Source organism: Scatophagus argus, chromosome 7 (genome assembly GCF_020382885.2).
Source record: "Scatophagus argus isolate fScaArg1 chromosome 7, fScaArg1.pri, whole genome shotgun sequence".
Lineage (NCBI taxonomy): Eukaryota > Metazoa > Chordata > Actinopteri > Scatophagidae > Scatophagus > Scatophagus argus.
Window position 1 is genome coordinate 15649870 of NC_058499.1, and position 14939 is coordinate 15664808.

Sequence of the window (14939 nt, forward strand, 5' to 3'; positions counted from 1 at the left end):
ATCTAGTATGTGATGTAGGATTAGGGACTAATCTGTGAGGAAATTGAAGGCACTTTAGTTATGAGTAAAATTCAGCTGCAGAGGGATCTCAAAGACACAACACATAAAGCCATAACTGTGTGTCACGATACCACCAAGTGTTCATACATAAGACCCCCCCAGAAATACTTTTTTTTTTTTTTTTTTTCCATTACATTTCAGCTCCTCAGTGCTTCTTATCCCGAGGCACAGAGTCTCTTCTCTGGCACGTATTCGCCTTCACAGCGGCCGTGAAAGATGTTGTCATCTGTGTTCAAAGCTGAGGCTGGACACCTCGCTGCCCACCTGTGTCACACTTTGTCCTGCAATGTCATCTCACCTTGTCCCGTGCTGTGTCCCGTCACTTTAACAGGACATGGTCTTCATTCTCCACAGGAACTCTGCTGCTTTGTAGCTCCTCTCTGGCCTGATGTCTGCTCTGCCAGAGTTCAGTACCTTCAGCCTTCTCATTCTCGCTGCAGTTCCCACCTCCAGCTCAGATTAACATTTCTGTAAGACCAGACTTCGCTGCATCTTGAATGTGAGTTTGCATTTTTTTCCCCTCTCGTCTTTATAACCTTGTCCTAACCTATCCTGCAGTGTTGTATCTAAGTCTCTGTATAAATGTCTTCTTTTTTTTTTCCCCCAATGTGATACGTGTTGTAGCGCTGTTTGCTTTTGTTTGTTCAGAGGTAATATATGAAGGCGAGGTCTCAGCTGTTTTATTCATGATGAATTAAAGCTGCAGTAGAACAAAAGAGATGAATGAAGCGAATAAAGATTAAAAAACAGATTGCCTTTTTAAAGTGCTCTCCATCTGAAATTAATTAGATTTCTTCAGTTTCTTAAATGTACCAGTGAATCTTAAGTATTGTCGTGCTGGTCTTCCAGAGCTAATTATCTATCAGTAGGGGGCAACGCTGAGTCAATACAGCAGTACAGTCCATGCCTACAGATGCTTCCATTCTTCGAGCTATCAGCCCTTTTGGACAGTCCAATGCTTTGCTTGTTAGTAGGCGCCTGTCGCGAGCTCAACCTGACATTAAAGTGAGACAAGCTTCTCCCTCAAACTGCACATGATTAACAGCAACATGTTTCTACCCATGCTCATCGCTGTGAGGCAAAGGTGTTGACAGTATCGGTGACAGTGTTGAGCAGGAGCAGAAACATGAAAGGAAATGTCTCTTTGTTCATGCTACATAAAATTGGATCAGGGCCATGGAAGAAGAAAACGTGGTGGCAGGGAGGCCTGAGGCCTGAGAGTACACTGCATGGAGGGGTGTGTGTAGGGGGGCGGTGGGTGATGCCTGTGGAGGCACCCTGGGGAGACTCAGCCTCAACATACTACTCCAGACTGCAGACAATATTTCTCAACCTTTTTGTGCAGAAAGCGAGGGAGAAGTGACAATCTGCTATTTTCAGATTGGGCACAAACACACCAATAATGTTTGACCAGCTGGAACAATGAGACGGGAACATCGGTGTCCAATTGATCTGAACGTGAAATCAGCTAATGAGGGAGCTTATTTGTTGTTTTAATTAATCTAATATTTCTTGTTGCCAAGCCTGGTTAGTCAGTGGCATCGTACAGAACATGGCAGCTAATTAATACAGGCTAGAGGGCATCGAGGAAAAAAAAAAAGGTATAAAAGCAGATCACAGCTCACAGAAACATGTGATGAAGGTGTGAATGAGGAGATAAAAGGCTTTCATACTCATCTACTTTATTTTTAGCTATATGAGCCTTTCTCTCTCACACACACACACCTACCTTTACTTCCATGCATGCACGTTTCTAATACAAAACATGACGCATCCGAGGGGCGTTAAATTGTTCACCGAGCTCTCCCGGCAGATCTAATTATGGGCCAGAGAATGAATGTATCTTCACCCATGAACCCAGTTACCTGCCTCTGTGGAGGGTGTTACAGAGGAGAGCTGCTAATGAACAAAGCTGCTACTGGCGGCCATTGTTTTCCCACATGCATGCAAACATTTTCCCACTTATATTAATGTAAACTTAAAGGGCCACCGCATTGAAGCCCTTGAAAACAGTTTCTTGATGACAGAATGCTGGCGCCTTGTTAAAACTCAAACAAACTTGCAACAATGATATGAACAAGAAGTGATGAGCCATCTGTTCTCTTGGGTGGTGCTTGTGTGTGTGTGTGTGTGTGGGGGGGGGGGGGTGCATTTAAGATGCCTAGAAGCACAAGGTTTTTCCAGATCAGGCAGTAAAGGCACAGACAGTCTATCTATGCAACAGCCAAAGTCATTTTATTCCAGAGTGAAACTGATCTCCACAATATTAACATCCATTGTCAAGTTAAATAAAAAAAGAATATAAAACAAACATAGAAATGCGAGACAGGATCTCTTCATTTCTTAATCACTATCACAATTCTGGCCTTTAGATCCAAAGGCTTTGATTCAACTTGTGTGGCGGCAAGTTTTCAGTGTTGTAGATGGGCAATAAAGCAGGTATTTGTCTTTCAATGTATGGCACTCACAACAGAAAGGGGAAAGAGCTTTATAACTGATGAAGACATTCTGGGAGAGAAGCCCTGAAATCAATATATGCTCCATTGGGAAAATGAAGAGAAAATGATGTTTCTTAACAGTAGCAACCAAGTAGAAAAATGTTGCAAAGGTCAGTCAAACAGCTTTGGGCTAAGTGCTGTTTTATTTCATTCAAAAACAGCATTACTCTTCAACAAGTCAATGAGATTTTGTGACTGATATATCTGATATGTTTATGCTGCGGTGGCAATTCCCACTGTGCCTTGATTGAAAACAGAGCATCCTCCACAATTTCCTGCTTATCAAACAGCCTGCAGGATGTTTCAGTGTGCTGTCCCAGTAAGCTGCAGAAATCTTCAATTTAAACTTTTGTTGCTATTAAAGAACAGCATGTCGATTTCCCGACCCCGAGTCCGCAATCATAAAAAAAATAAAACATTAACAATGGTAGTTTATTTTAACTCTGGCTGGTGCTGATGCACCAGATGATTGTACTGGGGACAAATCAGACGCATAGAAGGACAAACCGATGCACAGGGGAGACGATTTTGGACTTCACCTCGAAACTGGCGGCAAGAATTTATTTCTCAAGTCATAGCTGAATACTGAGCTGATTTTAACCATCTAGATGGGGCAACAAATACAACAACTCACTTATCACAAGATCTCAGACGAGACTTCTCTTTGAGCAAAACGAAATTTAACGAAAAGGTCTATTTCTGTAGGGGTCTGTTGTGTAATGTTGTCACTTATGTCAACCTACAAGTAGCTTTTAGCAGGTGTAACTATGACAGTTGGAGCTGCCCTGAAAAACTAAACTGTAGCCACTGCAGCTGTGTTGGAAAGGCCCATGTTTAAAAAAACATGCCGAGATCCCCTTTAAAATTGGTGATTAACATCCAAATTCATAATGAATAAATATGACATCAAACTGTTGAACAATGAGATAAATTCCCAAAAGGTAAATAAATAAATGAATGACTCCTTAATGCATTTGGGCGGGTGCTGATGGGACGGTAAGGCCTGCATTTTGTGGTTTTTTTTGGAGCCTGTGTGATTTTCCTTCATGTACCAGCGCCATACACTCAGATCTAAATGCTGATGCGGGATGTCGTGGCGGCAGACGCCACAACAGCAGATGCCTGTTCGGCTAGATCAAACTCTGCGTCTTGATAAAAGCTGTCCTCTCGCTGTGACTGTCCACTTCCTCGCTGTCTGATTCAGACTGGTAGGCGATCATGTCCTCATCCCCCCACACAGTGGGGATCCCCTTGTAGCATATCCGTGCTTTCCTCTCCTGTCCTTGACCAAAGCCAAAACCAAAACCCACCCGCACCCCCCTCGTCTCTGAAAACACAGAGGGCAGTCTCGTCCTCCAGCCCAAAAAGGCGCCACCTGAACGCATCTGCAGCAAGAGGAAGACCCCGATGAAGGCAGCCAGGATGAAGGCACAGCTGAGCACGGCCACGACGGCAGGCAGCTGAGTGGATGGAGCCACGCTAAGCCCCGGGGGTTCCTCGCCTTCTCCTCTGTCGTCGTCCACTGCTGCTGGGATCTGTCCCTCTGACTGTGTTCTGTCTCCCTGGAGTCCTCCGGCTAGTGGAGATTTCCGCTGGACTTGATTCTGATGCAGGCAGGAAGTGAGGACCAGGTGGCTATGAGGTGGGCAGGACAAGCAGTCTGTAGGCCCGGTGCCAGAGCAGGTGAGACAGACGGGGTTGCAAGGCAGGCAGGCCTGGACGGAGGACAAGTCCACCCAGTTCTCCAGGGAGAGGTTGAGGAGCTGTGGCCCCGAGGTGAAGCCCGGCGGACACAACTTCACACAACCCTGGAGGAAGAGGGAGAAGCCAGGGCTGCACTCTGGATGAAGCATGGGAGAAGAAAACAAAGTTAAATCAGATTTGGTCTCATGACAATAAACAAGTAAAAATAAAAACAAATAGGCAATAAAATGAAACAACTGGTCCTATAAAATCTTCACTATTTCTTTGGAAGTTTACTGGAAAGAGCTACAGAGCATATACAACATTTAGGGCGCAGTAAAGGCATTTTTTTTAAAAAATTATCATTATTTCTACTTGTTTCATTTATCAATAATTTAATGTGTAAATGGTCAGAAAATAGAGAAAAAAGCCATCACAATTTTCCCAGAGCCCAGAATTGTATCTTCAAATTACTTGCGGCAGATCAGCTCTCCAAACATGAAATCTTTAAGATTACGACCATGCAAGACAAGAAATAAATAACAGCAAATGGTCACATTTGAAAAACTGGAACCTTCAAATGGTTGATTTTTTTTTTTTGATTGTAACATTACTCAAAGTATCAATCTATTATCACAACAGCTGCCAATTAATTAAAATCGTAACGAAAAACTGAGATCCATTTAGACTTATGTTAATAAACTTGGTAGAAACTTTATTCTTTATATTTATCAATTGTATGCTTGTTTATAAACCTCACAGAAAGACAAACATCCATCCATTTTCTATACCGCTTATCCGTCAGCACTGTGGGGGCACTGGAGCCTATCCCAGCGGACTACGGGCGAGAGGCGAGGTACACCCTGAACTGGTCGCCAGTGTATCACAGGACCGACACACAAACACAGGCAACCACACACTCTCACACTCACACCTAGGGGCAATTTAGAGCAGCCAGTTAACCTAATGTGCATGTTTTTGGGATTGTGGGAGGAAGCCGGAGAACCCGGAGAAAACCCACGCAGGCACAGGGAGAACATGCAAACTCCACATAGAAGGGCCCAGACCGGGATTCGAACCTGGAACCCTCTTTCTGTGAGGCCACAGTGCTAACCACTGCACCACTGTGCCGCACAGGAAGACAAACATCTATATTTTTATTTTTTCCTCATCTCCGGGGACTCTCTGAAAGAGGTTGTATCAACAAAACAGAAGTCTTTTCCAGGAACCTTCCAGTTAATTTCTAGGATGTCAATAAGAAACTGGGGTCCTGTAAAAAAAAAAAGTGTAACCAATAACTACTGAAATGCAGATTTGAAGTAAATTATGGAGAAGTCTGGAATGATTCAAGTGTCTAAATGCTTGGAAGCCGAATGAAGCATCCAACCTCATCTGCCTTTCAATGGGGGAGTCACCCCCCCTCAACAGTTGCTGTCGACGTAGCACCTCTTGCACTGATGCAGTTTTAATCCCCCTGCTGCTCCTCTATACGTGCTACACTTTGATTGAAACTAACGTGGCATATGGCAATGTGCATATTCAGAATGCTAGCATAAACAAATGCATGAGAAATGGCAATCTGTATTCACAACATTCGCTTTTACAAGTTGAAATACCCAACAGAGTCTGACCAAAAGTCTTGTAACAATAACTGCGTGCCAGCGCTAATACAAATGAGCCCATTCAATTTATGTGGCTCCTGCTCAGAGTTCGTCTGTTGACGGAAGCCAAAATGATCTCACCGATACAAATCTGCTGGGCATCAAAAGTCTTGCAGCTGTTGTTGGACGGTCGAGGGAAGTCGGACGATGAGGGGTTGACGACGCTGGGTCCTGTACCCCACAGGATGAGGGTGAACTGACTCAGCACACCTGAGAGGGGGGGAGAGAGAGGGAGAGGAAGAAGGTGAGTGTATTAAGATATGGGTGAGAATACCAATGCAACACTTCTTAGGGAGGGGACAGTGTGGACTGGCTAACAAGAGGGAAGGAAACGACAGATGAGAGCGGACCAAACACAGCCCTGGAGAAAGATAAACACCAGCAGAGGATACAGATGTGTTCCTGCTGTATCTCATTTCCCTGGCAGCTTAAAGTAAACAAAAACACAGGGAAGCTCTTGGACTTAACGAGTTAACTTCTGTGGACAACTTGCTGCTGTTCGCCTTTTGAAAGGAAATGTAGCCTGATACAAGAAAAACAAAACAAAAACAAAGTTCAAAAGGTTGTGAACAATTTTCTTGCAGAGGGATATATAGAGATTCTGGATGTGTGTGCAGAGTGAATCATTAGCAAGGGACAAGAAGAAAAGGGGAACTGAGGAGAGGCTATTTAGAGAAGCATGAAGAATAGGAGGACTTGAGTTGATGAGCGGACAGTTAATGATGGCACGAATGTGGGTTTGATGTGGTGTGACCGGACTGAACAATTAATGTCGATCAGTGGGGTTACCATAGTCACGACCATTAGCTGCCACATTCTCTATCTCCAGGGTCCATTCCCCTTGAGGATCCTCGTCCCATGAGTGTGTGCTCATAAAGGCCCAGTCGTTGAATCCCTCTGTGGAGAAGTCATTGGGCCTGAGAGAAAAGGGGAGAGAGGAAGGTGTTATTTTTTTTAGTGGCAGGAAACAGAAAGTTTGTTTTTTCCTCACTGAGCACGCTTGTGGGAGTATTTGTGCAAGTAAAATTAAGCTTCCCCCCCCCACACACACACACATGCACGCACATTGTGTTTGTCTATATGTGTGAAAGAGAGGCAAGGAGAGATTTCTATTAGGGCTCTGCTGTTGGTGCGTATACTGGTGTGTTTCACTGCATACCTGGGGAACAGCAGGGTGGAGCGTGTGCCCAGTGGGCTGATGAGATGAATGGCCAGTTTTCCTCTCTGGTTGTGGGAGAGAGTGAGGCGAGCCTGAACGTGTTCCAGGGAGCTGACATACTCGGGTCGTCCCCAGCAGGCATCCACACTCTTGCTGAACACCAGCTTGTTTCCGATGTCTCTGCAGGTTTGACAAGTGGAGGAGAGAGTGGTTGGTGTTGTGTGTGGCTGCAGAAACGGACACAGACAATAGCACCGTGCTACAAATCTATGCGACCGTCCCAGCTCTGAGCAGAATATGTTTGACATCCATCACGCTGAGCTGGATGACAAAACAGCAAGTGTTCATAATGAGACTAAAACTCACTTAAAACAAACTTCACACACACGCACACACACACAGCTCCAAGTCACCATCTAACCTTGGTTCTGTGAGCATGGTGTGAACACACTGATGCTGCAGCCCCACTGTGGTCCAGTTCTGTGCCAAAGCCACCATAGAACCCGCATCCAGGAGCCCATAACCGTACGAATGACTCACTGTGGAGGAAAGAGACGGAGGGATAAGACAAGATAAGTGGCAGCTTGGTGGGTGGTGGTGATGAGATAACATCACAAGAAGAGAAATGAAGTCAGCCATCCACTCGTTACAGTGATACTAAAGTGTTAAGATTTGTTCCTCAGCCTTGAGCCCACTGACCCAAATGTAGTGATGCTGATTTTTACTGTCAAGGTTCAGGTTCATCAGAAATCACATTTAATCATCCCTTTTTGAAGACAAAAATATGTGTTAGTGTTAAATTTAAATGAAGAAATTAAAATGAAGAAAAAAAAGAAGGGTCTTGTGGAAATATCAGAAACAGCCCTTTTGTGAGTCAGCTGGAGGGGTGAGACATTTCTGGGTGTGACTGACAGCAACTGGCAGGCTGCTGCAGCAGGAGGACAAGACAACTCTTTTGTTTTAAAAACAGACATAATGTATTGATTTTTTTAATAATTTTTTCTATTTTTCTACTTTGTATCTTTGGTATTGTTTTAGTATATTCATTGTTATGCAGCAAAATACCAAGGCATACTTCTTGCACTGATTGTGAACAGGAGACAAAGTAAACAAACTTGAGCTGTATCTTACATATCATGGGCAGACAGAGCGCTGTTAGCGGGAGTATCGGAGAACCAGGACCTCACCACCGTCTAACAGGACCAAAATGATGTCCAAGGAAGTTTACACACTGTTGAATGTGCTGCAGCTGAGCAGCTAATTTGCTATCAAGCCTGGACAATTACATTAGCAGTGCACTTTTCCCAGGTGAATGTTTGTTTGGAGGCAAAGGACAAGATGTGGTCATGTTTGTAGGTCAGATAAGAAGGAGGCTTTAGTCAGAAAGGCAAAGTGGGTTGGTGTTCAGAGTCTGTAGCAGCAGGCTGCTGTGACCATCTGACACCACTGCTGTATGAAAATATGATTTTAAATGATGCACTATGATTGGCTATATGAAAACAAAGCCTCTCTTTATATAGACAGGGAAATTAATCACTAATTCATTAACCATTAACACATGTATGCTCTTGTATACAAAAATACGCCAGCGAATTTCAGTTAGATTTTAAGAGTTGTACTGCATTGAATTCATAGCAGGAAATTACTAAATAAAAAATTGTTTAGTTATTTCCTGCTTCTATGGCAGGAGTTTACTAGGTGCCAAACCATGAAAGCTAAATAGATGTTTAAAAGTGGAATTTCATTTAGGTTCATAAAACCAGATAGCAGTATCTTCTCCCTGTTCTTGCTATTTTCTAACCAATGATACTACTACCTATTGGAGTGGAGACAAAAGGCAATCACAGACTATTAAAACACTTTATCCCAGTTATTTGATTGGCTGACACTGTGACACATTCTAATGCTTCGTCAGATTGCAGGCAAATCTGAGAGCACATGAACAGAGATGTTGAGAGAGCAAGTCTCCAAGGATTTGGAAGTGCACAGAGCAGAGAGCTTAAAACTGAGCGAGAGAGGTTATTACTGTGTGCTTATGTGCGTTAGAGCAAACACACAAATAAATTTACCATGCACAGAGTAGATTTGTGTTTGCTTAAATTAAATAATTCTTTGCATAATAATGACCTCCCAACCAAATATGATTAATGTGCTTAAAAAAAATATTTTTCTCTGCCCAGTGGGTGCTTACGTGCTCATATCATCAAATATAACGCCACATAAGACCATCTGTGTTTAATCTGGAATGGTCAGCCTCTACCTCTGCGTCCCACTCCATTGGTCTTCCAGTCTAAGGCGCTGAGGTGTCCGGGCTGGGATGTTCTCACCACCAGGTGCTGCATGTCCCTCCAAGTCAGGTTCATGCTGCACAGATACAGGAAGGAAAGTGGAGTAAATCGCATTGGCTTTCTGTCACGTAATATCTATTCTGAAAGTATTACTTTCTACATTATACACATTATGAGAAAAGCCAGGTTCTGGTGACCTAAACTGTGTGAGGAGAAAATATGAGGAGGTGTGGAATATAGAAAAGGTCAGAAGTCTGTTGACACACCTGCAATATGATTCACCTGAGCATATATGGTAAGAACAGACATACATTTTTGAAATATTACACTGAGACGCAAGAGAGAGCCCTGAGGGGTCTGTCAGTCAACCATAACAAAGGACAGGGGCTCACATTATAGTTTCAGCACCAGCGTAGAACACCAGTATTAAAGGCACATCATAACCTATTGTGCTGAAAGGTCAGGGGACACAGTAAAACAGTGGATAGATTACTACAGAGGACTGAGTCTAGACCACTCCGTAATGATAGTTTCTAATGAGGTCTGGGATTGGGGGATGGGGGTCACCTTCCACACAGTGGAAACCCAATAAAAAAGTTTTTTTTTTTTAATATAGAATTATTAAGAGGCAGAGCAGAGAAGCATTCAGAAGAGAAGCCTTTAGCCACCAATGAGGAAAACACTGCTCTGTGGGTTAAGATAATCAAGCCATGAATCACACTGGTGCAACACTACAGTCGACAGAAATAGAAACACAGAATTGCACTGAGGCGCATCACCTCCGCATCGGCATTCACATCTCACATCCTCTCATGTGTTATTAATGGACAAGATCCCCCATCTACTCAATGTCACCTCAGCTGAGTGCGGAGGGGAAAATAATAAAACACCAAAAAGCCAAAACACTCCGCCTATTAAATGATTCCATCTCTGTGAATTCCAATGTGGTCCCAGACTGATAAACCAGCTACCCTGTTATTACTGCTGCCTGTCAGAAATGTGGCTGCTCACTGACAAATTCTGACTCTGGTTTGGTGTTCAAAGTAAGAGATATTCTCCGTGGTGTAAACGCTAGCTGTCAGTCACTGCCCTTTTCTTATCAGATATCAGAGGTGACAGTGCAGAGATAAACCTGGGACGCTGAGGATGTATACCTGAACTGAAACTGGGCTGTGAGTTAATACTGGATTTGGTTTGACACCTGACAGATAATAGCTAATGTGCAAAGGAAGAGAAATTAGGCGTGAGTGGAGAACTGCTGACTGATAAGACGACTTAACACACACAAGATATGACTAAAGATACGAACATAATGGAGATCACATTAGAGCTGCTGACAGAAACTTGGATTTTGACACCTGGAGCCCTAAGTGAACGATAATGAGAGTTTAAAATCTTCACTAAAGGCCCTACAGGTATTCTGTGTGGGCTGCAGCTGCTGATTTGTCTTGCTAATTAACTGATTATCAAAAGCTTAATTTGCTAAGGAGAAAACTTCTGGTCTGGGATTTAGGCCAACGCTGACTCCCAGACGCGCTTGCACGTTTGCAGATGTGAGAAGATACAAATACAAAGCAGAACATAACAAATTTTACAATAAAATTAAATTTCATTTTCATTTAATTTCATTTATTTATTTCTTACTAAAGAAAGTCTGTTGACTACAAAAATAGCTGCATGGTTACAGAACGAGGCTGTGTTTTTCTTACTCACTTGGCCTCCAGAGCCAGAGCAATGATCCCAGCAGCCAGAGGGGCCGAAGCCGACGTCCCCGTATGAGAGTCTGTGCATTTTTGCCTCAGGTCTGTGGTCACCTTGAACACATGAGACGAGAGAGAAATTCAGAGGGAGAAACACTGTTAATATGACACACACACCCCCACACATTGAGTTTCCCAACTCAGTATGAGTGAAGTTCACGGTGAGAGAGGTTGAGAGCTCTGCCTGCAGCGATCACAGACGGGGAGGAGAGAATGAGCAGGTAGGTTGAGCCTCAGGTCTGTGGAGCTCTGCCAAAGGGTCACAGCTGAGGCAAAGAATGTCAGCCAAATCAGCCCAGCCAGGGCGGGTGCTGGTGCGAAGACAAAGTATGTTTGCACTCCAGTCTTTGCCAATGCCAGAAAAGCTAATGAGGCCTGTCTGGGTCACGATGGGAGACGACAGAAATGACAAGAAGCCAGAGGGCAAGGCGAGCCGTGAAGGTTAGGGACACATTCTTGATTTGCAGCTTTTGGCCTGACAGATTGTGGCACTAATGACCACTATCTGTAGAAAAAAGTTTATGTGTCAGAGGTGTAAACAAAGGCAGGGCAGGTGTCTGCACAAGCCAACATCTCAGAACTGATTTGGCTTGTTTTTTTGAGTGCAATGACTGATTTAATGCTGAAGCAAATCAGTTAATTGACTGATCAACGGAAAGCCGTCAGTAATTGTTCTAACGAAGTTAGGTTTCATTTCCATTTTCTAAATACCCACGAACCTCAAGAGATAAAATGAGCTACTTGTTAGTCCGTGCCGTAATTTGACTATCTTGACGCAACTATCCCAAACGCAAAAACTCAACATAGTGACCATAAATACTAGTTTGGATAAAATAAGACTGCATCAACTCACTGATACAACAAACATAACAGCTTTCGACTGAAAAAGCACACACAAAACAACTGCTTCTTTAAAATGACTTCAATTTCATTCACTTGATGAGTCGTGTTTGCTTCCCTGCAGCATCCCTCCGGTGTATTTTGGAGCGAATGGCAGATTTATGGTTGTTTTATGCTATCCTATGTCCCTAAGGCAAGTCTTTCTTCAGCTGACAAGCAGCTTGAAGGAAGCACGCGGCATCTCTGTGTTTGTCAGCTTTGCTCACTGTATGTTGCACATCAGTCACTCTGATTTTGACAGTTTGTACCTATTTTTGATTTGAGAGAGACAAGATTAATGTGTACATAAACTCGGAAAAGGTTCATTTTAGATGTACCTGCGTCACGTTTTGGCTGACTGAGTCGAAGTATGAGATGTACGTTTATTTTTGCAATGCTGACATTTACAGTGCGTTAAAGATTTGAAGTGTAAAAACAACCTACACAAAATCTGAGATGTTGAAAGTGTGAGCAAATGTGTGTGTGTACACCCACAATCTGTTTTTCCCCAGGGTTTCCAGAGCTGAAGGTGGTAGCGAGGGTGGAAGAGCAAGGCTCGCTGTACCACGGCACGTTGCCGGACTGCGTGGTGCTGCTGATGGACAGGGTGTAAATGCTGTTGGTGTAGCCATCACAGTTACAGCTGTCCTGCTCCCGACCACCGTTCCCTGAGGCCCACACGAAGATGGAGCCCAGTCTGCCACGCCCCTGTGGAAGACACGCACAGAATAGGTTAAGAAAAAAGAGACTAACGAGAGGTGTTGGAAGTGTGAAAAATTGCCCCTGACAAAGACGCTTGTCTCGCTGCTTCAACTGCTTCCTTGTCACTGATGTGCTTTAGTTCAGAAACAGCGAACTGCTTTAGGCACAACTCTTATTAATACATCATAATGTCGGGCGATTCACTGCGGCAGAATATAACAAACAGAACAAATGTAATTGCAAAAATCTACTCAATGAGAATGTATCCTCCTAAAATATACACACAATATGACACATACATTTAGTCCAGGAGGGTAGAAATCTTGGGCTGGTTTATGTCAGGTTTCACTAAACTTTTCAGGAAAGTGCCTGCCCAGGAACATCTCTAAGACTGGATTATTCCTTTCGTCTCCAGATGATTAGAATACTGTGACTCTTTATTTGCTGGAATGCCCCAGAAATCGATGGACCGCCTTCAGCTGGTGCAAACACAGCTGCTAGGAACATCATAAGTTTTTTACACATTTTCTCAGTTTTGGCCTCCTTACACTGGCTACCTATGACCTTTACAATCGATTTCTAAATCTTACCGCTTATTTCTAAGGAACCGATTGGTTTAGTCCCTTCCTACACTTTTGACCTTCTTTCTCTCAGCACATAGCTGATGGTAGCCTGAGGTCTGTTGACCAGTTGGTGCTGAGTGTCCCCAGGGCCAGACTGAAGACAGAGACAGAGGGCAGCAGCATCTGCAGTCATACAGCTCTGAAATAGCCTCTGGGTGGAGAATAACCTTAGCGTCCTTTTGATGAAGTTTTACAGACAAATTTTTTGTCTAAATGGGCTTTTAACTAGTTTTACATTTGCTGTCAAGTTTTATTATTTTTTTTTTTATTCCTCCAAAATATATATATTTAGCAAGGACTTTTTCTTCTTTGTTAGACCTTGTTATCTCTCTGTCAATTTATTCTTCTGTGAAGCACTTTATGAATGTTTTTGTACGTGCCAAAGAAAGATTATTTTCGTAATTTACTTACAAAATGCACTCACACCCTGCCATTCAAAAGTTAACTAAACAAATTAAGCAAAATCTCTTGTCTAAGTGCCAAAGCATTAACCCAGACACTGTTACATTCAGAATAAAACTGGAAGATAAAAACTTTTCTTCCTTCCACCTACACTTTGAACCAAGGGGCCTGATAACAAATTCATTTTGGAGAACAAAACAAGAGGCTGAGAAATACATATGATGAAGGGGAAGATAAAATAAACTGGAGGGACCTCTTTTACAGCCCACATACTTAGAGCAAAAGCAATGACACGGTTGATGGCAAACAAGAAATTCATAAGGTGAGAAAAAACAGATGTAAACCATTTCATTTTCTAGGTTTTCATTCGCCCACAGATACAAAAAACTATAAATTCAAATTATGGCCTCATGGTCGTATGCCTTGGCTGACTAGTCAAATTGCAGTTTACATCTATGTCTGTCCAAACTGAAATGTGTACTTAAGACTTTGAGGCTTTAAAATTCTGTAAAATGTTGCAAAAGTGTATGTTTTTTATTGGCAAAATGGAAGTTCATTGAGACTATTTTTACAAAGGCATATAGAGGACTGATAGAGAACTTAATCACATGGTTAACAACAGTCACCTCGAGCTCAGGAACAGGAAATCAAGAGTGTGGACTCAAGCACGTTGGGGTCCAAATCAATAAAAAACTGTGGATTCACAAGATGTAAGCCTGGGGGGACAGAGCAGACAGTTCTTGCCGAGGAGACTCATACAAAATTGATCTGACTTGACTTTAAGCTTTGTTGTTCTCCTTCTATTGTGTATCTACTGCTGTATAAGTTGACTGAGCGAAACAAAACAAAAGAAAGTCCAATTCCCATTCTGTTCCTGACTTATGGTGTTAAATCAAGGACAGAAAAGTGTTTTGTAGAACATTATGATGTCACAGTGAAGTTGACCTTTGATTTTTGGATCTAAAATGTCATCACTTTATCATTTTATTCTAGCAGACATTTTTGTGTATAATTTTGTCATAATTAGTGTATGAATTCTTGAACCGAGGCCAAAAAACTAGTGGCAGGAGAAGGAGCATTAAAGGTCAGGCGATGAGAGACCACAGTGAACTTGACCTTTGTAATCAGTCGTAATCTAATCTGCTCATCCAATCACAACCTAGAAGTGCAGCGCTTTCAGCCATGGCTGTCACTGGCACAGAGGAATAAAAAGGAACACGAGAA

The 14939-nt window shown here is 42.9% G+C and overlaps 1 protein-coding gene across 4 annotated transcripts in view; it reads right to left on the bottom strand.

Moving 5' to 3' along the window:
• Window positions 1-2274: 2274 nt before the first annotated feature.
• The window catches only part of furinb (furin (paired basic amino acid cleaving enzyme) b), a 73050-nt gene continuing 60385 nt past the window's right edge, over window positions 2275-14939 (bottom strand). For all 4 annotated transcript variants that reach the window (XM_046394729.1, XM_046394728.1, XM_046394725.1 and 1 more), the window contains 8 exons: window positions 12484-12696; window positions 11063-11163; window positions 9322-9425; window positions 7483-7600; window positions 7062-7241; window positions 6692-6819; window positions 5984-6112; window positions 2275-4398 (listed from right to left, as the gene is read on the bottom strand). In XM_046394729.1, coding sequence (XP_046250685.1) covers window positions 3689-4398; window positions 5984-6112; window positions 6692-6819; window positions 7062-7241; window positions 7483-7600; window positions 9322-9425; window positions 11063-11163; window positions 12484-12696 — 1683 coding nt within the window. In that variant the 3' untranslated portion in view covers window positions 2275-3688. The remainder of the gene's footprint in view (window positions 4399-5983; window positions 6113-6691; window positions 6820-7061; window positions 7242-7482; window positions 7601-9321; window positions 9426-11062; window positions 11164-12483; window positions 12697-14939) is intronic.